The 23,588-nt window shown below is 49.5% G+C and overlaps 11 protein-coding genes across 11 annotated transcripts; 6 read left to right on the plus strand and 5 right to left on the minus strand.

Annotated features, from left to right (window-relative positions):
* Window positions 1-246: 246 nt before the first annotated feature.
* TRIVIDRAFT_65343 (uncharacterized protein) lies at window positions 247-2,559 on the plus strand (the record flags this gene model as incomplete). Its single annotated transcript, XM_014094557.1, has 1 exon — window positions 247-2,559. The coding sequence occupies one exon, from the start codon at window positions 247-249 to the stop codon at window positions 2,557-2,559; it is 2,313 nt and encodes a 770-aa protein (XP_013950032.1).
* A 758-nt stretch (window positions 2,560-3,317) lies between these two features.
* Window positions 3,318-4,751, plus strand: TRIVIDRAFT_39874 (uncharacterized protein; the record flags this gene model as incomplete). The annotated part of the gene is made up of 2 exons (XM_014094558.1): window positions 3,318-3,367; window positions 3,446-4,751. The coding sequence occupies 2 exons, from the start codon at window positions 3,318-3,320 to the stop codon at window positions 4,749-4,751; spliced, it is 1,356 nt and encodes a 451-aa protein (XP_013950033.1).
* Window positions 4,752-5,261: 510 nt separating this feature from the next.
* Window positions 5,262-6,476, minus strand: TRIVIDRAFT_135917 (uncharacterized protein; the record flags this gene model as incomplete). The annotated part of the gene is made up of 2 exons (XM_014094559.1): window positions 5,262-5,896; window positions 5,954-6,476. Coding segments are annotated over 2 exons (1,158 nt in total), but the record flags the coding sequence as incomplete, so codon positions are not given.
* A 463-nt stretch (window positions 6,477-6,939) lies between these two features.
* TRIVIDRAFT_40100 (uncharacterized protein) lies at window positions 6,940-8,505 on the plus strand (the record flags this gene model as incomplete). Its single annotated transcript, XM_014094560.1, has 5 exons — window positions 6,940-6,993; window positions 7,069-7,124; window positions 7,179-7,384; window positions 7,441-8,277; window positions 8,330-8,505. The coding sequence occupies 5 exons, from the start codon at window positions 6,940-6,942 to the stop codon at window positions 8,503-8,505; spliced, it is 1,329 nt and encodes a 442-aa protein (XP_013950035.1).
* Window positions 8,506-8,704: 199 nt separating this feature from the next.
* Window positions 8,705-10,245, minus strand: TRIVIDRAFT_65339 (uncharacterized protein; the record flags this gene model as incomplete). Its single annotated transcript, XM_014094561.1, has 2 exons — window positions 8,705-9,598; window positions 9,760-10,245. The coding sequence occupies 2 exons, from the start codon at window positions 10,243-10,245 to the stop codon at window positions 8,705-8,707; spliced, it is 1,380 nt and encodes a 459-aa protein (XP_013950036.1).
* Window positions 10,246-10,866: 621 nt separating this feature from the next.
* On the minus strand, window positions 10,867-12,610 carry TRIVIDRAFT_65338 (uncharacterized protein; the record flags this gene model as incomplete). The annotated part of the gene is made up of 3 exons (XM_014094562.1): window positions 10,867-11,144; window positions 11,211-12,418; window positions 12,471-12,610. 3 exons carry the CDS (start codon window positions 12,608-12,610, stop codon window positions 10,867-10,869), a joined length of 1,626 nt encoding a protein of 541 aa, XP_013950037.1.
* A 639-nt stretch (window positions 12,611-13,249) lies between these two features.
* TRIVIDRAFT_40290 (uncharacterized protein) lies at window positions 13,250-14,850 on the minus strand (the record flags this gene model as incomplete). The annotated part of the gene is made up of 2 exons (XM_014094563.1): window positions 13,250-14,340; window positions 14,433-14,850. 2 exons carry the CDS (start codon window positions 14,848-14,850, stop codon window positions 13,250-13,252), a joined length of 1,509 nt encoding a protein of 502 aa, XP_013950038.1.
* A 342-nt stretch (window positions 14,851-15,192) lies between these two features.
* TRIVIDRAFT_56778 (uncharacterized protein) lies at window positions 15,193-16,155 on the plus strand (the record flags this gene model as incomplete). Its single annotated transcript, XM_014094564.1, has 1 exon — window positions 15,193-16,155. One exon carries the CDS (start codon window positions 15,193-15,195, stop codon window positions 16,153-16,155), a length of 963 nt encoding a protein of 320 aa, XP_013950039.1.
* Window positions 16,156-17,184: 1,029 nt separating this feature from the next.
* On the minus strand, window positions 17,185-17,787 carry TRIVIDRAFT_227771 (uncharacterized protein; the record flags this gene model as incomplete). The annotated part of the gene is made up of 3 exons (XM_014094565.1): window positions 17,185-17,226; window positions 17,283-17,581; window positions 17,646-17,787. The coding sequence occupies 3 exons, from the start codon at window positions 17,785-17,787 to the stop codon at window positions 17,185-17,187; spliced, it is 483 nt and encodes a 160-aa protein (XP_013950040.1).
* An 808-nt stretch (window positions 17,788-18,595) lies between these two features.
* Window positions 18,596-19,123, plus strand: TRIVIDRAFT_39763 (uncharacterized protein; the record flags this gene model as incomplete). The annotated part of the gene is made up of 1 exon (XM_014094566.1): window positions 18,596-19,123. The coding sequence occupies one exon, from the start codon at window positions 18,596-18,598 to the stop codon at window positions 19,121-19,123; it is 528 nt and encodes a 175-aa protein (XP_013950041.1).
* A 689-nt stretch (window positions 19,124-19,812) lies between these two features.
* On the plus strand, window positions 19,813-23,270 carry TRIVIDRAFT_75027 (uncharacterized protein; the record flags this gene model as incomplete). Its single annotated transcript, XM_014094567.1, has 3 exons — window positions 19,813-20,163; window positions 20,231-22,706; window positions 22,796-23,270. The coding sequence occupies 3 exons, from the start codon at window positions 19,892-19,894 to the stop codon at window positions 22,907-22,909; spliced, it is 2,862 nt and encodes a 953-aa protein (XP_013950042.1).
* Between the last annotated feature and the right edge of the window lie 318 nt (window positions 23,271-23,588).

Below are 23,588 nucleotides of genomic sequence, written 5' to 3' on the forward strand. Positions count from 1 at the left end.
TACAGAAATGTGGGGCAATTCTAGTAGTAGAAGTCGGGGCTCTCGATATCATGAGAACCGACCGTGGCGTTTAATACGTGAGTGACATCTCCCGACGCATATGCGCCAGCACGTTTCGCAAGAGGAATATGCAGAGCCGTATTGTGACATCCGACGTTTGCGATTCCACTTCAGCCCCTGATTCCGCATGAAGTCACCACCAGTGTCTGAATTGTCTCAGCGGAACCACCGCACCACGTCGCCTTCATGCCGCGGCCTCAAGATGAATCGTCTACGGAACCGATTCAAGCGTTGCCCGCTGCGGCTTCCGCTGCCAAGTTCTCTTATATGAGGCATTCGACTTCTACCATCGAGCCTTTCCCGACTTCCCCTTCCGAATCAACGCTTGTCTATCGAAGATCGACCGCGGCCTCCTTATACGCCTCTACGCTATCGCCACCAGGCTCAAGATCTATGTCACCTGCAGGACGAGGGTCCCCTTCGCGAGTTCTCTCAGGCACTGTTTTTGATATTGGTCAGAACCGTGGACTACCGGAAAATGTCGGAGACGACCCAGGTGAACCATTGAACCTAATCCTAAAGTCGTTTGTGCCTCATGTAGCTGTCTATGCCTCGCGGGATACGGAGGCTTTGATTGGCGAGAAGGGTTTTCAGCATGGATTGTGGGAGCTATTGCGCCCGTTTGGCGAGAATATCCAAGGCAAGGTCAATATTAGGGACAGCAACGGCGTTGGACGAATAGTCGAGGACTTTTCTATACGATTTACACGATTTGGCGGAAACATAGAGCGCCCAGATGCCTTGTCAGCGGGATCTCAGCAAACCCAGTCGCCTCGGAGTCAGAGCGGAGCACAGGAGAGAGATGCCGGAAACAGGTCAGCCATAAACGATATTGAGGCTGTTGTTGAACGCCATCTGTCGTATGCGGAGGAATCATTCCTCGGAATGCCACACCAGAGTATCATGACAAAAAATGGCTCTGATTCTGAGGCAGCTTCTCCATACTATGCTTTATATTTACGACGACTCTTATCGGGGCTACCAATCTCAGCGCATGAAACGTTTGCTCATCCTGTTGCTTGCATCATAGCTATTAGCTCCCGCAATGCAGCCCCAATCGAAGAGCTGCGGCGACTCTACACCGAAACCAGCCAGGGAGAGAAGAAGCTGCCTTCCTGGGTAGATGGGGACTACTTGAGGTACTATGTTCTGGTTCATGACGAAGAGAACGATGATATCGCAAGATCCATGGCATTATTTGAGCAAATGAAGCGACATCTAGGACTCCATTGCCATTTGTTACGCCTACGATGTAGTCAGAGTGTTGAAACCGATGATGACAGCATCCCTCTTCCCCGAAGTGACTGGATGTCTGCAGCCGAAGAGTTAGCCGAAATCCGCCGAAGCGAGAATGACGAAGACTTTGAGGATCCATCACGGTACATCTTCGAGTCCGATGCGACTGCTATCCGCACGTTTGTCCGCGAAATGGTGATGCAGTCGATTATCCCCACCATGGAGCGGCACGCCACTATTTGGAATGACCAAGTAGCCTCTAAACGCAAGGGAATTACGGGAAGGTTTATGAGTTTGTCAAAGAGATGGACGGGGTTTGGTAGTAATTCACGGTCTTCGTCTAGCGGCACTACCACCAGCAAAGACGGTTACGATCCCTCGGGCTTCTACAGGGCCGATACATCCGAAGCGATCATGCGAAAGCTGGCTGATTTTGCTTTTATGCTGCGCGACTGGAGATTGGCTCATTCTACATATGATCTCCTGCGATCCGACTTTAGCGAATCAAAAGCGTGGAAATACCACGCCGCGACTAATGAAATGGCAGCTCTTAGCCTCCTCTTAATGCCACAGCAGTTGACCTCTAAGAACCGCGCAGAGACTGTGGACCAAATGCTAGAGTCGGCATTCTATTCTTATAATACTCGATGCAGTTCTCCATACGGGGCAACAAGAACTTTAATCTTAGCTCAAGAGCTCTTGAGGCTAAGGGGAGGATCTAGTATTGATGACGCCGCACGATGGTGTACCCGTCTTTTGGAATCAAAGATTCTAGGCAGTATTGGGGATGCGCTGCTCAAGGAGCGACTGGCAATCTGCTACGCCTCCAAGCAGGGCGTTGGCAGTTGGAGCTGGGGAAGCCGACAGCGGAAGTCAGCTGCTTGGAGTGTCTTTGCAGCTAAAGCTTGGGCCCAACAGTCCAAGTATATCCCAGCTCAGCGATGCCTCAATGAAGCCAAAAGAACATACGAAACATTGCCACATGGCCATGGCATATCACGGTTCGCCATCGCCCGGGAAACCATGGACTCTCTGCAGCACGAACTGACGGAGAAGTTGGAGTTCCCGGCCGGGCATGATAGGGGTATATCGGAAGATGCGATTGATGATGGCATAGATGAGGAGAGCGAGGCTTTAACGGATATGCGCTCGAGGAGAGCGAGCAATCTGGCCCGAGACAGGACTTTGGAGACGGCACCCCTACACAATGAGGAAATGAGCAAAGATACCAATGACGAAATAGATAAAGAGGGATTTGAATAGGACAATGGGAATGGATTGGTTATGAAGGGAAGTCAAAGAGTTTAGCAACCAGCGTTGAAGGATGAATTTGGCAAAGATGTGAGCGGCTTGGAGGTGTTTTCGTCTTTGTCTGGCCTGTAGATTGGCCGGTGCGGGAGTGGATCGCTACTAATCGAACCCTTCACTTTGGCGATCTTGTATCTATTAGTTCAGCGAGTAGATGAATGGAAGGCAGGCCTTTCGTTGGGTTTATGAATAGTTAGACGTTGTGAATAATGCATCATTCACGGTTGTTCACTGTATGAGGTATGGATGGTTTTGCTCTCGTGTGACTGGTACTATCGATGAAGGCCGCCATCTAAGACATGTCTCTTATCTTGGTCGTGCTAGAATGCAGCTTGGCATATTAAATACTGTAAAGAGTAAAATTAATGAAGAAAAACATCAACCATAGCGGTCGATTGTACTGCAACTGAGCATGGATGGAAGTGGACATTTACTCGCTGGGTATGGAAATCACATGCTCCCCTAATCATCGGGCACTAAATCCAGGTGCCTTATCAGCGGCGGTCTCACACTAACAATCCCGGACTGTCATCACGCCAAAATCATATCCGTCAACAATATTCTTTGGTCTAGTCGCGGGACGCCACAGGTGAAGCTCCTTTGTCAATGCTGTCAATGCTATCATAAATACGCGGCGATATACTCGGGATATTTTTTTTTTTTTGAAGCGTAAAGAAACAAATTAGCCGTTGCCGTTCTCGCTGGAAATCGAAATGGGCGAGCTCTCCGATTACCTGGTCCAGCACGACGCCAACTTCCGCAAGTAGGCAGATACCCATTGGCGATTCCATCGCATCTTTGTCCTCGTTTGATGATATAGGACACTAACAGGCTCTGGCAGGGCTCGACTTCCCGCGCTGTACTCCGACTTCCGCTCGCAAAAGACGTTGAATCCGGACGGCTACCATGCAAACATCTCCGCTTGGCTGGCAGCCCTGGCGCGGCTAGCATCTGAAGGACTATTATCCCGCCAGGGTTCCAAATCTAGTGCCCTCGTGCTTGATCTTGACGAATCACTACGACGGTCGCTAGATAGCAAGCAGTTTGGCCAACCGATGGCGCTGGGCACTGTGATGAACGAAGCGCTGGCGCAAAAGGATCTGATTCCACTTCAGAGCTTCCTGCAATCGAACCACAACATATACCAGCAGAGCTGGTCACAGGTGCCGTGGAATGTGATGGGATGGACCTTTCGTCAGCTAGGAGTCATAGATCCCACTCGAGGTGAAGACAAGATACCCAAGGGCAACTATGTTGTTATGAAGAATGTAGAAACAGCCAGCCGGGAGCTAGGAGAGAAGATCGCCGAGAAAGCACCAAGATTCGACCGAGTCTTCACAAGAGCCCAGTTCCAAGCATTATTCACATCAGTTCTGGCTAAGGAACAGCGGCTGTCCGATACGGATACTGACGTATTGCTAAAGTTCCTCTCTCGAGATAAAGACATGATAGAATACGATGGTCACACCGTTCGTATCCGTGAGAGTGGTGAAGCAAGAGGGATTACTGAAGAGGATTCCTCTATCGCATCTATAAAGGAGCTAGCAAGCAGCTTGGAGCACCAGATTGACCTTCTCAATGAGCGTATTGATGAGCTAGCGCAGGAGGCAAAGAATGCCGTCTTGCGCAAAAACCGTGTCGCTGCCTTGGCAGCGCTCAAGTCGAAGAAGCGGGCCGAATCTTCCTTATCTACACGCTACGCAACTCTCCATCAGCTAGAGGAGGTGGCTTCGAAACTACAGCAGGCGTCCGACCAGGTCCAGTTGGTAAAGGTTATGGAGTCATCTGCTGGTGCGCTGAAGAGCTTGAATGCCCAAATTGGTGGCGTGGACAGGGTTGAAAGCACCATGGATATTCTCAGAGAACAAATGAGTGCAACAGATGAAATCACTGCCATATTGGCAGAGCCCACGGGCACGATTGTTGACGAAGGAGAGATAGACGAGGAGCTTGAAGCTATGGAGGAGGAAGAAAGGGCGAAGGAGGAAGAGAAGCAGCGCCGCAGGGAGGCGGCCAAAGAAGCTGCCAAGGCTATGAAAGAGCTGGATGAACTTCCATCTGTTCCTACAGGAGATGCTCCTGAGATAGTAGAGCCCAGTTCACCAACCAAAGAAACGGGCATTGGCAGGCTAACGCTAGGCAGTTGAGGCAAAGAAAGGCAAAATGGATGAGAAGGAATCAATACTCGGGATATATCATGAGCTGGCAATATTCTTTTTTTTTTTTCAGGGCAGGACGCTACGAGGTTTGCAAGCTATTGGCATTGAGCGTATTCATTGATACATACATATCATAATCGGGTAACAGCGGGATCAATTGAATGTTTGTTTCACAGTCGCAGCATTAAGAAAACTCTGGTCAACGTCGTGAAATAGTAACCCTCGTGGGGAAACTACGCTGTAACGGTTCATTATATTCATCATATTCAGCTGGCTATGCTCGAGTCAGATGTAATGGAATTAGTTAATATCAGTATATGTACACGCTTAGCATTTGTCTGTTTCCGCTTAACCCCTTGTATTTGTTGCTTCTGATGGCGGCGTTGAGTTTAAAGACATTGGATAAACCTGAGAGGAAGGCAATAACTGCACACTTGGTGCAGCTTCAGATTTTTCTTCGCCTAGCTGAGGCGACGGGTCGTCCGTAGTCGTACCGCCAGGTGGCTGAGAGGACGAAATAACCATCAAATCGGGAGGCTGACTTGCTGAACTCTGTGACTGATCGCCGGCTACTATCTCCGCCTCTTCCGTCTTCTTCTCCGCCTCTAGTCGACTTTTCCGAGCGCTCGCAATCAAGTCTTTGAAGGAAATATCATGCCTAGCTGCCCAAGCCGCCCCATCAAAGTCCTTGTCTTTTATTACCGCCGCAGTCTGTATGGCCCGGCCTGTGGTTGGCGCTCGACCGCCTTGGGTACGCTCCCAGCCTTCCAAATCGTGAAGCAACTCTGAGCGCTTCTTCGGTATGGCTGCATCGCAGTTTGCGTTCCATAATGTCAGCCACTCTTTATGGCGCCTTTCCAGGAGAATGCGGGGCCCTTGGTTAGAGATGCCCAAGTCAGACATTTTCTTTCGCAGTGCTTGCTCTTTCAACATCGAATAATTGAGAGGTGGTAACCTTTCTAGCGTCTTTTGCTGTCTCCGATAAGACTGCCCAAAGGAAAATGTTGTATCGGAGCTGACAGTATTATTTGAACTATTTGCTGCTGACGGGCCTGGACAAGATTCCAAATGTCCAAATACCTGCCACTCTTTCATCTTTTTGTTACAGGAGGGACAGGGAACAAGGCCGTTCGCTATGTAAGTGTGTTGTTAGTGGGGTGGTTGAAATACGTCTGTGTCTCTGGACTTACGAGCATCTGGGACATATTCCTCGTCATCGTCGTCGTTATTCGAATCAGGGATGATTTGCTCTTCATCTATCTGAATTGGGGTCGCTACCGCTGATTGTTCCCCTCTACTTTTGCTCAGTCTAGCTGATGTACGCAGTCGTTTGGGTTCGTGGGACTCGTGCGCATCGGGAGATATCTCGACAGCCTTCCTTTTTGGTGACTGACTTCTGGTTCCCTGGTTCCGCGCAAGGTTCAGCGCAGCCGTCCGCGCCTTTGAAAATGCTTCTACTGTTTCTTCCATCGACCAGTTACTTCGAAGCTTGAGCTCTTGGTCTGTCGCACGACACATTGGGCATTTGCCGTCGTTAGAGAGGGCTCTCCGGATGCAGATTGAGCAGAATGTATGCGAACATGATGTGATCATGGGTGTCTTGTAAAAGTCTTTGCATACTTGGCAACGCAAGGCGGCCTCGACAGCTGCGAAGCCAGACAACGGCGTCGAAAGCCAATCGGTCGAATCTGGAACATCGTCGGAGGAGGCCATGCAGGCGAGCAGTTTCTAGCCAATTATCCAAAACAAGAGCGCAAAGTCTTTTGGTTGAGTATTTTTAGCAAGGCACAATGCCATATAAGAGTGGCGACGGCTTATTCTCGAACACGGAGCGGTGGCGCTGAACACAGACAGAAGTTGATGATTAACAACCAGGATATAAAACTACTTCACTATGCGCCAGCGTCGCGACTGACGCGTTGATGGGCGGGATCTTTTCGGTTAGACGAATATGCAGACTAGATGAATATTGAACCTGCCTTGGAGGCGACCTCTGACTGTTGCTCGTCTACACTAAAACGGTACATATGCAGCAAACCGGGTAATTCAAATTGTCAGGCACGTGAGTTCGTGTTAAGTGCTGAACGCGTGGAGACCAAATCAGAGGCAAGCTATCAAGTCGAGACAGTGAGCTTGCATATGCCGCCATACTGAGTGTTCTGAGGAGCGAGCAATCATGGATGACGCCAAAAAGTACCTTTCAGACCGACTCTTGAGTGAGGAGGTACCGGTATGTATAGATGCACTTCCAATTGCTGCAAAACGCGCTGAGAACCACTAATCTAACAATCGGTGCTTGGTATAGGTGACATATCGCCTGTTAAGCAGGGTGCTCAATATTCGGGTGAATGCTGCCAAACAGTAATTTGACTTCCGCCCTATTCTAGACTCTACTGTTGTCTAATATCAATCCAGAAAGCTCTATGAATTTCACCAGAGTCAGAATGCGTCCAAAGCGGATTCGATCCATGCCACCTACTTGATCTATGGCTCCAAGACGGAACACAGACAGCCGGAGACTGGCGATACTGACATGGACAAATCAGCACCAGAGCATGAGCCTCTTTCTGATTATGCGCCTACCAAAACGGTTACTATTGTGGCCGAAGAGAACCTAAAAGGTCTGACCTATGGCGATGATACATGACCAAGTCAGTCTTGCTAATATTTCATATAGATGCGCTGGCTGAATATGAAGAAGTCACTTCTTTCCACATCTACAGTCTAGCTCCTTTCCCTCAAAGAGATCTAGCATTGCTGTCAGATGTGTCAAAGTCACTGTCTGACTATAGGAAGATCGAAGATTCAGCAAAAACGCTTGACACGTATGGAATAATTGCCAACCCTCAAGCACGCAAGAAAGACCGAAAGGGACGTCCATTTGTTCCAGCCCCGAGTGCGAGTGCGCCCAAGAGTGTCAAGCAGGAGCCGCAACCGACGCTTCCAAAGCCCAGTCAACCAGAAAAGGTCAAACACGAGGCCAAAGAAGCTCCATCTGCCGAGTCTACCCCCTCATCCAGCGCTGGAAAGAAGCCTCCCGCGACACTAAAGCGAGGTGCCTCTGGGGGTATCATGCAATCCTTTGCCAAAGCAGCAGCAAAACCCTCCAAACCGAAGCCTAAGCCTGAGCCTAAAGCCAAGGAAGAAGATACCAGCATGGCTCTATCAGATGATGGCGAAGCCGAGGACGAGGACCTTCCCGCTTCTAAATCTGTCGATCTGGAGGCTCTGAAACGAACAAGAAAACAACGTGAAGAGGAGCTTATGCGCATGATGGAAGATGCTGACGACGAAGTAAAGGAGGAAGCTAAGAAGGAGGATGAGCAATCAGACGAGGAAATGGAAGAGGCCTCTGAGGCGGAACCGGAGCCTGAGCCCGAACCGGAGCCCGAACAGCAACCTAAAGAGGATAAAGAGCCTACAGAAGTGATATCAACTTCCGGTGATGGTCGCCGGAGAGGCAAGCGACGGGTTATGAAAAAGAAGCGTATATTGGATGACCAAGGATATATGGGTAAGGTTCCTCAGACATGTTTGCGCGGATAATTTGCTAACTCCATATACAGTAACTATCCAGGAGGCCGCGTGGGAATCTTTCTCAGAAGATGAAGCTCCCCCACCAGCGGCCACGAAATCAACACCTGCATCAACTCCCGCTTCATCCACTCAGAAGTCAAAGAAAGCAGCAGCCGGGAAGAGCGGAAGTCAAGGCAGCATTATGTCTTTCTTTTCGAAAAAATAGTAGCATATCGGAACTATATTAGACAAGCGTATAATCGGAGTTAGAGCTCTTTTATTTGCATATCATTAACATATGATGATCTTCTTGGAGAGTGGCTATTCAGCGTTCCGGTGACTCTTACAATACATTTATGCGAGTATAGAGGTGAGTTGACTTCTTTCCATCATGTTTTACTTGCTTGAATTCATGGAGGTCAGACTTACACCCAGCTGCTCACTGGGCGGTCACTATCCTTGATTTGAGCTGCCAACTTCTCGTAATGATCCAAGTTTCCTTGCATCCTCTTTATCAACCGTCCAAGCCTCTTGACACCATCGACAAGAGCTTCCTCGGGTTCCCAGGAGAAGCACAGTCTAATGTCCTGATCAAACTTTGCCCCCTGTTCGTCTCCGCGAACTGCAAACATATTTCCTCTGCCGATAATGATATTCTCCTCTTCCACAGCGGCATCCGAGACAAGCACCGCCGGTGGTCCCTGAGTCAACATAAGCCAGACAAAGTAACCGCCGTAGATTCCCTCGCCTGAGATGCTCGATTCACGCGACACGACGCCAAGGGGCTCCAAATGCTCCTTCACGGCATCCATCATGATCCTATGCCGCCGCTGTAACGCCGGTCGAGTCTTATTCTCAATAAAGCTCTCCAACTCGCCACTTCGAAGTAAATCAGCCAGCATTGCAGCGCAGAGCTGGCTCGGCGCACCGCCAGACATGGTAGACCCCGTCTTGGACAGCCCCAAAGCAAAAGCCGGCGTGCCCTCAGCCCATCCCGTCCGAACACCCGGCCCAGCAATCTTGCTAAAGGATCCATTGCTCACCGTGTTTCCAAAGCCCCGAGGATCGTTCTCCGCTCGACCCAGCGACATGTCGATGTCACATAGCCGTGGGAGCCTCATTTTCGGGGGCCACTGGGGACTTACGGCTCCGTCAATCGGCCATTGCAGGAAATCGTAGACGTCATCGCTGATGACAAGGGCATCGTATTTGCGGGCGAGTTTAACGAGACTCTCGCGGCGTCGGACAGACAGGGTTTTGCCGGAAGGGTTCGAGCATGTGGGCACAACGTAGATGACATGACGATAAAGCTTCCTAAACTGGCCAGGATCTTTGAATGGCCCCGGCTATGTCGGGGGAAAGGGGGAAAGAAACAAAAGTCTCAGCTCAACCGCAAGATTTGCAAAAAGAATGACCTGAATGGTATGGGGCAGGCAGCAATACATGCTGATATGAGGGAATGCGGTGTTCTTCAACTTACCTCTGGATGAGACTCCTCTCTCTCTTTACTCTCCCATGCCTCCATCCTCCTCTCCAGCTCCTCAGTATCAAGTCCCTCGTCATCCTCGGGCGCTGCCCTCAACCTCCCTGCAAACCCCGAGTCCTCGAAAATAGCACCCGCCAGATGATAACACGGCGCAACCATCCACACGGCCCTGGTATAGTGCGGATCCGTGAAGCTCTGCAGGACACAAGCCAGATTCTGACTCGCGCCGCCCGTGATACAAATCCGATTCGCATCAGGCTCAACCCCGAAATGCCGGCCGAGCCACTGGGCCAATCTCTCCCTCAGCGGCTGGTAGCCTTCGTCAGGGGCGTACTGCAGAATCGGCACGCTCTCGACGGGATCTGCCAGGACGCGTTGACAGGCTGCTGAGAGGAGGTCTGCGGGGAGGAGGTGAGGCGAGGGCCATCCACGCAAGAGATTGATTTGCTTCTTCTTTGCTACTGGGACTGAGCTGGACATTCTGGCGGCTATTGCTGGAGTGTGTCTTGGAATTGGTAATCTTAATGAGAGCGGCTGGGGGCTGTGGGAATGCAGGCAGTGATACGGCTTCAATTGTGTTAGTAGAGAGAGTCCGAGCCGAGGCTTGCACAATGGCCGCATAGCTATGTTAGGTGAGTGCTAAGCTTGTTGAAGGAAAGATTGGTGATGAGACTCACAAATTAACGAGTGACGTCTACACGCTCAATTGGCTGTCTAAGACGAAGAGCTGTTTTTGACGGGGTATTAGCGGCAATGAGGCACATGAAGCTCAAGTGTGGAGTTTAGCAGTGATGTCAAGGCGGTAATACACTGCACGCCTTATTGTCAATGTGGGGTGAGAAGAGAGGCTTGACTCGAGCACGCAGCCAAATTCATGAGGGAGTATTACTTCAAGCTCAAAACTATATATAGAACCTATTCAATAACAAAAATAATCACTCAGTTTTCGGTGGATTTTATATACATTATGGAAAGGAAAACACTTAAGTCGTGCTCTCGGCACTTACTCCAGGCATCTCACGCACAAGTCGGTATCTAATTTAGATTTCAATTTTGAACATATATAAATTCATCACTTTGTTTTTTTTTTTTTACGCTTCTTCATATCTCATAAGGCGCTGCTCCTGGTCCAAACACCAAATGCGGCTTCCTCTTTGCCAAATCCAAAATCGTCACGGCGAAAACTCCGTTCGCCCAAGCAAACCAGCTCCGCGTGTACTGGTTTATGAAGTTGACATCGACACTCTCGTGGATGAGACCACGCGGAGATGCCTTCAACACCATGTCGATGCATTCTTTAATCTCTTTGTCGTCGTTTGAGGTTTGGGCCTGGAGCAGCAGACTCATGGGCCAGGCGTTCTTCAAGCCAATGTGCGGTCCTAAAGTGAAAATAGTTAGAGCCATTGGCTTCTCATTTGCTCAATCACCAATGGGGGGAAACATACCTCCAATTCCTTGGAAACCTCTGCCCGTCAAGTAATACGGGTTGCCTTGTTTATCCAGTATCATCTTCCTTGTATTCTGATACACGGGGTCATCTACGTCGCAGAAGCCCATCACTGGGAGCGCAAGCAGAGAAGGATAATTTGCGTCATCCATCAAGATAGAAGAGCCATATCCGTCAACCTCGTAAGCAAACACGTCGCCATATTTTTTATGCTTGACGATGCCATGCTCCAGCACTCCCGCTCGCAGCTTCTCGCTCCATTTACTCAACTTGGTGGCCAGAGCCGTTTTACCCGCAGCCTGTAGCATCTTGGCAGCCCGACCAAGCTCCACAGACATCATAGCATTCGCTGGGATGAAGAATCCTAGAATAGTGGCGTCATCGCTTGGTCTGAAAGCTGATCGAACCAACCCCGTTCCGCTATTCAGGGGGTTTCCGACGCCTTGAAGATTGAGAGTCTCAGTGCCAGCGTTGGTCCATCGCTGGAAGGAATAGGTATTTCTCTCATACTGGCCCGTTTCTGGGTTGAACGTCGGCTCCGACTGCTGCTTCAACACTATCAAGAGAGTTTCGACAGCAAGAAGCCACCGCTTGTTCACAAAGTCAGTGGCCCCGGTGGCCTCGTAAAAGTCGTTTCCCAACGCCAAGAAGTGAGCCAGAGAGTCAAGCTCGTACTTGCACTCGAACACAACACTTGGCTCGTACGCCGGATGCACCAGATCATCCTGGCCGTTGGCGGAGACGGACAATTCGCTGATAGGAGGCGGCTGGAAGGCATTGCAGTACGGTGACTGAATGACGTACTCGGATTGCGTATTGATGGCCCCAGCTATCAGGTCGAAGATGGCTGGATCTTTCTTGGCCAGGCCTTGGTATGGACGCAGCTGGTTTGTCGAGTCTCGCAGCCACTCTGCAATGATATCGCCGGTGATGATAAAGGACTGAGGCCCTTCCCATGCGCCTTCATCCAGACGACGCCCATCAACCGGGACAAACCCCGCGCTCTTGTCGCCCTTGGTATGGAACTTGACGGTTGTGTCCGTCGTAGAGGGGAAGGTGTTCTCGAACAGGCGTGCCAAGTCGGGGTCCTTGATCCTCGAAGTCACCTCTTCAATGACTCTCTCGATCTCGTCCGAGTGAAACGTCCGACATTGTGGGCTAGGACGCTGGAAGGGCAAGGCGAGCGGGCCAGAGCTGAAGGGACGACTGTGCTTGTCAGATCTCGAGCGCCATCATTGCCGAGTGAGGACCAACGAACTGTGGATATGATGCGTAAAGCGCATAGTCGGGACATGCGTCGGCGTAGTTGGGCAACCGAACTTGCGAATCGCCTCGGCCGCGGACAGGCGTCACTGCGCCAATGCCCAGCAGTGCTGCTGCCAATAGCGGGAGAGGCATGTTGGGCTGGGAGGAGAGTCAATGTGACGTTCCTCCCTGAGAATTAGAGATCGAATTAGATGTGCCCGAGAGTGATTTAAATGAATGTGTAGCGATTGATGAAAAAGAACATGAAGGTGTAGAGTATTCTGGCACTATGGCAGCAACTGAAGCATCCATGTGGCAATTCGGGCCCTGCATGCGCTATAGATTCCCCTACTACTGCATCCGGAGCTACCTGTAGAAAGCCTGGAGCTCCAGAGCTGCCCCTAGCTATAAGGACATTAGTACGGCTACGTCATACTCATACAGCTTGAAGCCATCATCAGTTAATCAAAAGAAGAAATTCCAACTAACAATAAATACATAACAGGTCTTGTGTAAATATAATGGCCGGCTCCGAGAATAATTGAGGTGGCAATTTTTAACTGCCTTACTTTATTTACTAAATACTATGGAGGCAATTTGTACATACATTGGTCCATCCTACGTCGGGGTATCGCCAATCTATCAATCGTAATCATAAACCAAAAACACAATAAAGGAAGAGGGGATGAGTTCCATTGTTTCAGGGGAGAGCACTCAACCAACTTAATAGGTACTGTAGTAGCTTGTATGACCCAAAACTCCAACAATTCCAGTGAGCCTCCAGGACTCGCATCACCAACCCCACGTCCGGCTCGACGCTGTAAACACTGGAGGCTTCCACTGGATCTTGAGAGGATCGAGAACCCTCTTCCGCTTTAACTTTTGCTTTTCCCGCTGCTCAATTAGTCTCTCAGGTATCACAATTTTGTGATCACTCTTATGATACACTTGCATTTTCATGGCCTGTAGCGTGTGTTCCACATCCTGTGTGGTCATCGCCAGCGCCGATGAGATTGCCTCAATCGTCACCTTTTCATCCCGTTCATTGTAGCCCAGCAGTAGGTCGAGAATGTTCTCAGACCAATACTGACGGTAACTGAGAAGGCCGAGATCGGATAGAGGTTTCTCAGGAGAGCCCAATTTGCCTTCAATCTTGGACAGCTCATATGAAAACTGAATCAAGAGACGGCCATAGCCCTTTCGCTGGTATTGCGGAAGTGTCAGAATACAAGCCACGTTGTATGCATCTGCGCTTTCTTTTTCCTTGGAAAAATATCCCACAATATGGCATCCCTTGTCTGTTCGCATCGTCATGACATAGAATAAAAAGGGGTCCACGTCGTAGTAAAGTGTCTTGTGGTCCAGAAACATCTTGGACAACAGACAGAGGTTACGACACCAGGTCCGTTGCCGCCGTCCATCAATCTCAAAGAACGAGACATAATCATCTCGATAGATCTCATTGCCCGGTGGATGCTGCAGCGTACACTTCTTCCGGTGTCGCGTAAAGGCGAATTCATCCCCATAGTAGCTGAGGCAGAATTCGCAGATATATATAACGTCCTCTAGCGCAAAAATCTCTGGGTACGGTGAAAAGTACCATGGGAAGAGGTCGTTTTTCCCAAACTGGACCTTTGATATGTTTCGTATTCGTGATATTTCGGCCGGATTTTGTGTCATCGAACCTGATGTCCTCAGTTTCTCGATTTCCTCCTCTCGGCTGAAGCCATGTTCGTCTTTCTTTCCTTCATCTTCCTTCTCATCGGCAAGCAGGTCATCTCCTGCGCCAGGTGTCGCGCTCGCCTCAAAAGTGACTCCTGCTTGTGATTCTGCCTCTGGTCCAACCGATGAAGATTTTCGCTGCCCTTGCGATTCTACAAAGTCTGCTAATGATACATATGGTCAACGACTTCAACTACTAAATGAAAACGCCAAAAATCATTCCCAGTAGGGGATTGAAATAGCCAAGACTTACCCGCCCATGGATGCGGTGTAGTGGCTTCGCTATTCACTGACTGTTCGCGCTTGCCAGGTCGCTTCTGCGCTTTCTTCGATACTTGCGACTTCTTGGGCTGATTTGATGGGACCTTTTTGGTTTTCGAGTCCTTGGGCTTGTCTTTCTCGGGGTTCGGCCATTCGACGTCCTGGGTGAAATCGATTCGCGCAACCGGTACCCACTCATCTAAACGCTTGTTGAAGTTGTCAAAGTTGCAGTAATAGTGCTTCCCCGACTTTGTTTCCTTTATGCTCAGGATTTCGGCTCGTCGCGGCTGGCCATCCTTCTCGACCCAGGCAATGCAACCTGTTTTCAGCGTCTCAGGTGTCGCTTTGCCTTTTTGGCGGGGCGTATCGGAACCCACGGATGGCTCGCCATGGGGCGTGCCGCCAGCCATGATGGAAAGGCTGGAATGGATGAAAGATGGATGGAAGAAAGTTGTAGAAATCAAAGAATGCGATTTAGAAGGTGGCAGAATATGGCGATTTACCAGCTGCGTCACATGCTTCTAGCGCCGCTTTATCCCTTATTGGAAGGCGGTGAAAATAGAGTGCCTCGTTATAAGCATACAACTGACTTGAAGAATATAGCTTCATACAAAACTCAGGTTCTTTATATCTTTTTACAGAGCACTTCTTATAGCTAAGGCCGTTATTTTACATTCTGTATAATTGACACATGATGCGCTTCATGGACAGGTTCTTTTATGAGACGTTTTTTTAGGCCCCTGTTCGCAAGGATGGCCGAGCTCTCCTCTAACTGGAAAAAACTTCAAGCTCAACTAAAGGCTGAAGCAGCGTCCAAACCCACAACCAAGAGAAAGGCTGAAGAGCAGCTACAATCCTCGACACGGAAAAAATCTTTTGAACCATCCAAGAGCAAGGCATCTAAGCCGCTAAATCGCAAGGACAAGCCGCCCGTTCGTAGAATGGGCGGTGTTCAAAGTTCGGCAGCAACAGAAAAGCCAAAGCAAACTCCATCACCATCCTTGGCGATTTGGGCTGAAGACCATGGAGTCTCTGCGGAGGATTTGGCAGAGGCCTATGGCCTAGGTGTCAAAGGAAATTCGTTGATGCTGGCATCTGAGAGAGACAAGGTGAATCATGGTCTTACGAATGGACTCGAGATTGGAAAGTATGTTGCCATCGACTGCGAGATGGTAGGAGTTGGTCCTGGCGGACATGAATCAGCACTGGCTCGAATCAGCATTGTCGACTTTCATGGGCGGCAAGTCTACGATTCATATGTGAAGCCGAAAGAGCGTGTCACCAATTGGAGAACAGCAGTCAGTGGAATCTCTCAAAAAGAAATGAGATTTGCAAGAGATTTCGATGAAGTTCAAAAAGAAGTCAACGACATTTTGAAAGACAGAATCCTCATTGGTCACGATATCAAGCATGACTTGGATGCTCTCAAACTCAGCCACTCTCCAAGGAATATACGCGATACCGCCAAATACCCGGCCTTCAAAAAGTACGGCCATGGGAGGAAGCCTGCACTGAAGAATCTCGCCAGGGAAATTCTCGGCCTCGAAATTCAAAGTGGACCACACTCGAGTACTGAAGATGCCAGGGCTACTATGCTTCTATTTCGGAAGCACAAGTCAGGTTTTGATATGGATCATGTCAACCGATTCGCTCCAAAGCAGCCTGCAAGCACCGGCACGTCTCGTTCGAAAAAGAAGAGCAAGAAGAAGGCGTGATGGAAAACCAGGCTCATTTGAACCCTGCAATACATTTCCATTCATCGGATCTATGCGACTATGACGATTGGGCCGCTGACCTTTTTGATGAAAAAGCCATCTCTGCAGTATAGACAAAAAAAATGCTACAGTTGGTTAGACCAGAGGTACGGAAGATCCGAAGTAGTATACCTCCTTCTTCTCTCGTATCCCTACGAAATACTTGGATTTCTTTTCTGTCCTATTGGGATACTTTATAAGTAGATCAAGGCGGACAGAACAGTAACTGCCTTAGAAGTTTTGCCTTCGGAGTCTGGGCGTTTGCATAATGGCCACCAACATTTTCTACTTTTTGCATATTTTATAACTCATATATTGATAGCTGATAACCTAGAGTCAGAGCGATGGATAGAGTGTAACTCCCGAGGGGGGATCAGGCTGATGAAGGCCGTATTTTCGCACCACTTCAAGTGATGCACACTTTGGATGTTTAGAATACCCTTCCGGCCTAGTAATAGAGTAAACTATTTTGGTATGTCGTTGGATCTGAGTAAAATGTGCAGCAATCAGAGCAAGTAGTAGCAACACGATATCATCCATTCGTCTCTAGTTTCTAGTATCCCCGCACACATACGCGTTGGTTTCACCGTTCGTGATTAACTTGGAGGTGAAGACTCTAACTCGGCGATAAATCTCAACTAGTGTACGGAGTATATCATGATCCTTCTCCTTTCATCTTTGCCTGCTCTCCCTTTCCCCTTTTCTATATCTCAGGTAGTATTCATCTCAATCTGAAGGAGAGCGCTCCTTTTCTTCTTAATCATCCTGCATTGCAACTGGCCATACTTTGAGAAGTATCAGGAAGTCACTCTTATAAGCAACCACTCGTCGATCAGCTATTGACAGAACAAGAAAAGAAAAGACGAAGAAAAGACTTGGGTGCTTCTAGTTCATGTCTTGATGTCTCGTGATGCTTTGAACGTGGGTATCATATAATAATCGTTTGGCATGATTCAATAGCCCGTCTCCCGCCAAATCTCATCTCGCTCTTCATTTCGACTCTCCGTTATCCGCGGAGTCATAAGAATGTATCTGTGAAATCTGCATCAGCCCATTGTATCTTTGCGTGTGATCGCATGCCGACCTACACTATCCGACACTTTGAGCCACTCCTCGACGCTTCTTAGGTAGGGGTCGACCGAAGCATCGGTAACTGCGTCATGCGACCATACAACCATTTTATCAAATTCAGTCACGGCGTGCATCGCTCCCAGTCTGGGAGCCGAGCCTTCATCTCCGCCTTCTCCTATCACGATGACTTCCGGTTGCTCGGTATCGTTTTGCTCGTCGTCCTTTCGCTGAAGAACAAGGCCTCGATAATTTGCAGGCAATTTCGCGGTCTTTCCCTGAAGCCTCCTGCCTCGAAGATAGGCCGTCCTAGTGTCATCTTGAAACAAGAGAAATATCAGAATCGTGGTCATAACTAATGCTTGCAGATTCATCATACTCACTCTCGTCTGTGCTGGGATTCCAGTAAGCTGATGATGGTCCAAGAGAACCAGTGTGCTGGACGCGGCAGGGAAGCAGGTTCACAACACCTTCGCTTGGAGCAGCTTCATCCTTGCGAATTTCGAGCATTGGCGGTTGAGCCATTGTGATTTGTCAATTGAGTCTTGTATGGGAATCGCGTTGAAGAAAAGGCACTGTCAGCAACAATTTGCAACAACTGGATGAGTAACTCTATTCGCGTCATCCAGAGAGTAGGACGCGCTATAGCTTAATTAATTCGTTATCTAATCAGAGATCTTAAGCTGCGATCCTAGCGCGCTTCATGACGCTAAACTAAAAACAGCTAAAGACTGTTCCGTACATGGTAACTCCCAAGTGCGGCAGTCAAAAGTTGAAGATCGTTGGACGACATCCCAGCTGTTTATGATACACCAATATACATACACACATATATATTAGTACATAGAAAGAGGAGTATGAGGTGACGAAGAGAGAAAAAAAGAAATTAGATAAAAAGAAGTGGGAAAATGGGGGAGCTTACGACGAGGGCGCCTTCAACGAGAAGCGACGCAAATGCCCAACTCATCAAATACAAAGGCGCTCCAGCTTGCTTTGCTTGGCTTGCTTTGGCCTGGCTTTTGGCTTTATGTCCAAGCCATCAATCTGCCTACAAGCTGTTATCACATCCAGCAGGATTCAAGAAACTTCAGCAAAAGCTAAAGTGCCACATGTCGCAGCGCCGCAGGCATAAGGTCCGTGATATACTTTAGCCGATCTTGGTCGATCTAGGTGGTCAAACGAGATCAGCCAGCACAGCAGCTTTCCTTACAGACACCCAAGGCCGTTCCCTCTCTTAAATAGCGAGATCCAAGTTGCCAATTACCTCGTCCCGTCCTCTATCCTCCATCCTCCTCTTCTAAACTATTCTAAACCACCAATCACATCCTCCAAGATGAGCTACTCTCTCTACGACGCCTCCATCCCCCTGGCCGAGAACGCCCTCAAGTCTCTCGCCAACATCCTCAAGCTGGCTGAGGCTGCGCCCTACGCAGCTTACCTCTTCACCGCCCGTATCCACCCCGACATGCTTCCTCTGGTCTTCCAGGTTATAATAGTCACCGATACTTCAACTAAAATCGTCGCCCGCCTGACTGGTGTTGAACCCCACGTCTGGGAGGGCGAGGTTAAAACCTTTGCCGACTGCTACGCTCGCATTGAGAAGGCCCAGGAGATCCTGGCCACTGCCGACAAGGACATCATCAACCAGCGCCAGAACGAGCTCGTCAGCGTCGGAATGGGCTCTGCCGGAACCTTCAAGATGACCGGCGTTAACTACGTCAACGGCTATGTTCTGCCTAGCCTCTTCTTCCACCTCTCCACCGCCTACAACATTCTGGGCAAGGAGGGTGTTCCCCTGGGCAAGCGCACCTACCTTAAGCCCTTCATCGGCCAGTACATCAGCCATCAAACTAGCCTATGAGATGGCAGAGACAATGTATCTGGAAACGCCAGTTATTTCGAGCCATGGGTTTGATCTATTGCTTGAGGCCCTTGGTCTCAGTGACTGCTCTTCAGGGCCATATAGTCTATCTGACGTCGTCATCGTCGTGATTGACTTTGAAAATACTAATACTATCATGAGTGGGTTTTCTCTTAAGGAGAATTGTCAAGCTGGCAATGCTATTCCTGACACAAACGACATTCGCCAAACTTTCCCTAGCAAGCTCATTTCAACCTACAACTCGACTTTACATTCCCTAGACGCCTCTTAGAGCACATGCAAGGGCAGAACAAGAAAAGACGAATAATGTATTATGTCCTTTTTGGGATCAGTAATAACAATGGATGATGGATGATATTTTCTCCCAGGAGATGACATGAGAATCAGGAAACTCATTGAGTAACAGCAATCTCGGTACTATGTAATACCTACTCGGAGTCTATAGAGGTTAATAGGTTAGTAGTATAGCAGATAGTTGAAGGGTCAGGTACTTACTGTACCAAGTACACCATATAATGCAATCAATTAAAATCTCGCGTCGCGCTAGCCCTAAAATGGAAACCACCAAACGCGCTCCCCACGCGTTGTTCCCCTCTAAGCCCAACCCACCTCAAACTCCAAATTTGGGTACGATAATCCTTTCTGCATAGCGACCTCTGCTGCCTCAGCTTTGCAGTGCCCCGGCTGATGCATATCCCCACGACCTCACTGCAGATTCTCTAGGCCATTACATCGCTATAAGCTCCAATGGCTACCCCCGGCGATTCCAACTTCATGATGTCGGACGGCTTGGCCCCGCAGAGGCGGCCTGGAGGTTTCCCCTCGTCGTCATCAGCTCGTCCGCGCGGTCCCCCATCAGAGAACATGGGAACTCCTCGAGACGACTATGGCGATGCTGATGGATTTGCCGACGACCAGCTTCCTCGCAGCTCGCGCATCCCCGATGCCGCCAGCATTCCCAAGGTGGAGGACCGCATCGGAATGCTAGTCCAGGAGCACTTTGAGGGCTTCATTGAAAAGTGAGTGCATCTTTGAGCTGCCCATGCATGCATTGATGTCTGATTAACCGATGTGGTTGTTTTTCAGCTTTGCCGAAGCTCCTCTTTCATCGGGTGCACCGCCCTCGAGTGCTGTCACAACGAACAAGTACTACATCGCCCAGATCAGGGGTATGAAAACATACCAGCTCTCAACCTTCTACGTCGATTACAAGCATCTGGCCTCTTGGGAGAATGGCAGTCTGGCAGACGGCATCATCCGCCAGTACTACCGCTTCCTCCCCTTCCTCACTACCGCATTACATAACATGATTGCGAAATACGAGTCACAATATTTCCGCGAGCATCGACAAGCCACCGCATCCAGCAAGCTGAGCACTTCTGGGGCCAGCCAGTACGGTTCAGGAACACAAAGCGACTTGTCCCAGAGGAAGAACGAACATCAGCAAACAGACAAACTGTTTTCCATTGCGTTTTACAACCTTCCTCTTGTCTCGCGTATTCGAGCCCTGAGAGCCGCCAACATTGGTCAGCTGCTCTCGATTTCCGGCACTGTTACGAGAACCTCAGAAGTTCGGCCTGAGTTATCTTTGGCCACATTTGTCTGCGAGGCCTGTCGTGCCGTCGTCCCTAATGTCGAGCAAACTTTTCGATACACTGAGCCAACCCAATGCCCCAACCAGACTTGTCAAAATCGTGTCTCGTGGCAACTGGATATTCGGCATAGCACCTTTGTCGACTGGCAAAAGGTTCGCATCCAGGAAAACAGCTCTGAGATTCCCACGGGCAGTATGCCTCGTACCATGGATGTCATCCTGAGAGGCGAGATTGTCGATCGTGCCAAGGCGGGAGAAAAGTGCATTTTTACTGGTGCTCTGATTGTGGTACCCGATGTCAGCCAGCTCGGTCTTCCTGGCTTGCGGCCCACGGCGGTTCGTGACGACCGCGGCGCTCCCCGTGGAGCCGACGTTGGTGGCAACGGCATCTCAGGTCTCAAGGCTCTCGGAGTTCGAGATCTGACCTACCGCTTAGCATTCCTTGCGTGCATGGTTGCGCCAGATACCAGCGCCACTGGTCAATCTGCTGCTAGTGGTACCATCGACGTCGTTAATGCTCTTACTCAGAATCACGCCACCGTCTCCGAGGGTGCTGAATCCGTCGAAGAGGCTCAGGCTGCCGTCCTGGCATCCATGAACAGGTCCGAGATTGAGGACTTGCGAGCCATGGTCCACGGTGATCATATCTATTCTCGACTGGTCAATTCTATTGCGCCGACGGTATATGGACACGAAGTGGTCAAAAAGGGTATCCTCCTACAGCTCATGTCTGGTGTCAGCAAGACCACGGCTGAAGGGATGCAGTTGAGAGGTGACATCAACATTTGTGTCGTTGGAGATCCTTCGACGTCCAAGTCTCAGTTCCTCAAATATGTGTGCTCCTTTGCGCCACGTGCAGTGTACACCAGTGGCAAAGCTTCGTCTGCTGCTGGTTTAACGGCCGCTGTAGTCAAGGATGAGGAGACTGGAGAGTTTACCATTGAGGCCGGTGCACTCATGCTTGCTGACAATGGAATCTGCGCCATTGACGAGTTCGACAAGATGGATATTGCTGATCAGGTTGCTATTCACGAAGCTATGGAGCAGCAGACAATCTCGATTGCAAAGGCCGGCATCCAAGCAACGCTCAATGCGCGCACAAGTATCTTGGCTGCGGCCAATCCAGTTGGAGGCCGCTACAACCGAAAAACCACTCTCCGCGCCAACATCAACATGTCCGCACCCATCATGTCTCGTTTCGACTTGTTCTTTGTCGTTCTGGATGAGTGCTCTGAGCAGTTCGATCGCCACCTTTCCGAGCATATCGTCAGGGTTCACCAGCACCGTGACGAGGCCATTACTCCAGAATTTAGCACGGAGCAGCTCCAGCGGTATATCCGCTTTGCGAAGACATTCCGGCCCGAATTCACGGATGAGGCGAGGGAAACCCTTGTTGAGAAGTACAAGGAGCTCCGAGCCGATGATGCCCAGGGTGGCGCCGGAAAGAACTCTTACCGAATTACTGTTCGTCAACTAGAGAGTATGATTCGTCTGTCCGAAGCTATTGCCAAAGTCAACTGTGTTGAAGAAATTTCCCCCGAATTCGTCATTGAGGCCTACAACCTCCTGCGTCAAAGTATCATCTCTGTTGAGCACGATGATATTGAGATGGAAGAGACAGATGATACTCAGGAAGACAGCGAAACGCTACTCCGTGCTGCGGATGCGGCTCTTGGAGTTACCCCTGCAGAGGATCACGAAGGCGACGCGGCAATGGCAGAGGGCCAGGATGAAGCATCACAAGCTGCGCCCAGGAAGAAGCACACCATCACGTACGACACGTACATCCAAATGGTGAACATGTTTGTCCAGAGGATCAGCGAGGATGAGGCTGGCACCGGTGATGGCGTCGATGGCAGCGTCCTGATCAACTGGTATCTGGAGCAGAAAGAGGCGGAGATGGATGGAGAAGAGGACTACCACAGGGAGAAGACTCTGGCGAACATGGTTCTGAAAAAGATGGTCAAGGTAAGTTCCTCAGTCGCCCATTTGGCTACCAATTACATATCACCCCCTTGTGAGATGAGCATGCAATCTAACGGGAATCTCTCTAATAGGAAAAAATCTTCATGGCGCTCAGGGGCGAAGGTCTCACCGAGGGCGCAGGTCCCTCAACGCCTATGAATGTTGTCTACGTTCTGCATCCCAACTGTGCCATCGAAGAGATGTAAACCTGGACGACAGAATCTCCGTTGTTTATTTGGCCATAAGATGGCAGCTCTCCTTCTGTCTTATACAATAACGTTTCAACCAGTTGTTTAGACTTACCACATGGAGGTAATATGACCTACGGCAGGAGGGGACGGGAAATAGTAATGCGATGATATAACGAGCATGAAGGGAGTTTGGAGTTGAACGGATATATAAAAACAAACAAGCACTTGTCAAAAGGATGTTGGAAGGGGTGCATTAAAATAACGATATCTGGAAAGATCATATTGGATCATTGAAAACATCAAACCACGCACTGTAGTGCATAGAGAGAGAGAGAGAGAAAGGGGGAGAGGTATTTGTAATGAGCAAAATCAAAACATTTGTTATGTTTCTGTACAATACTACTGCACTACTTCATGGCATATGTAAACGAGTAGCCTGTTTCCCAGCCATTTTTCCTTTTTGAAAGGGACCCGTGTCCAGGCCCTGCAAATACCAGAATCTTTCAAGACCGCGTCCATCACTTCATTAAGTAGCTAGAGGACCCCGACGATTCATATATGTACTCGTACAGCTTGTTTATCTCAAAGTCCAGCCAGTGGCGCAAGAGACTAAATACCAAATCAGGGGTGGGAGGGCTGCCATCATGGGATTTGCAGAACTGCACTACGAACGTGAAGATATAAGTAGAATTTT

The sequence above is a fragment of the Trichoderma virens genome (assembly GCF_000170995.1).
Source record: "Trichoderma virens Gv29-8 chromosome Unknown TRIVIscaffold_91, whole genome shotgun sequence".
Taxonomy (NCBI): Eukaryota; Fungi; Ascomycota; class Sordariomycetes; order Hypocreales; family Hypocreaceae; genus Trichoderma; species Trichoderma virens.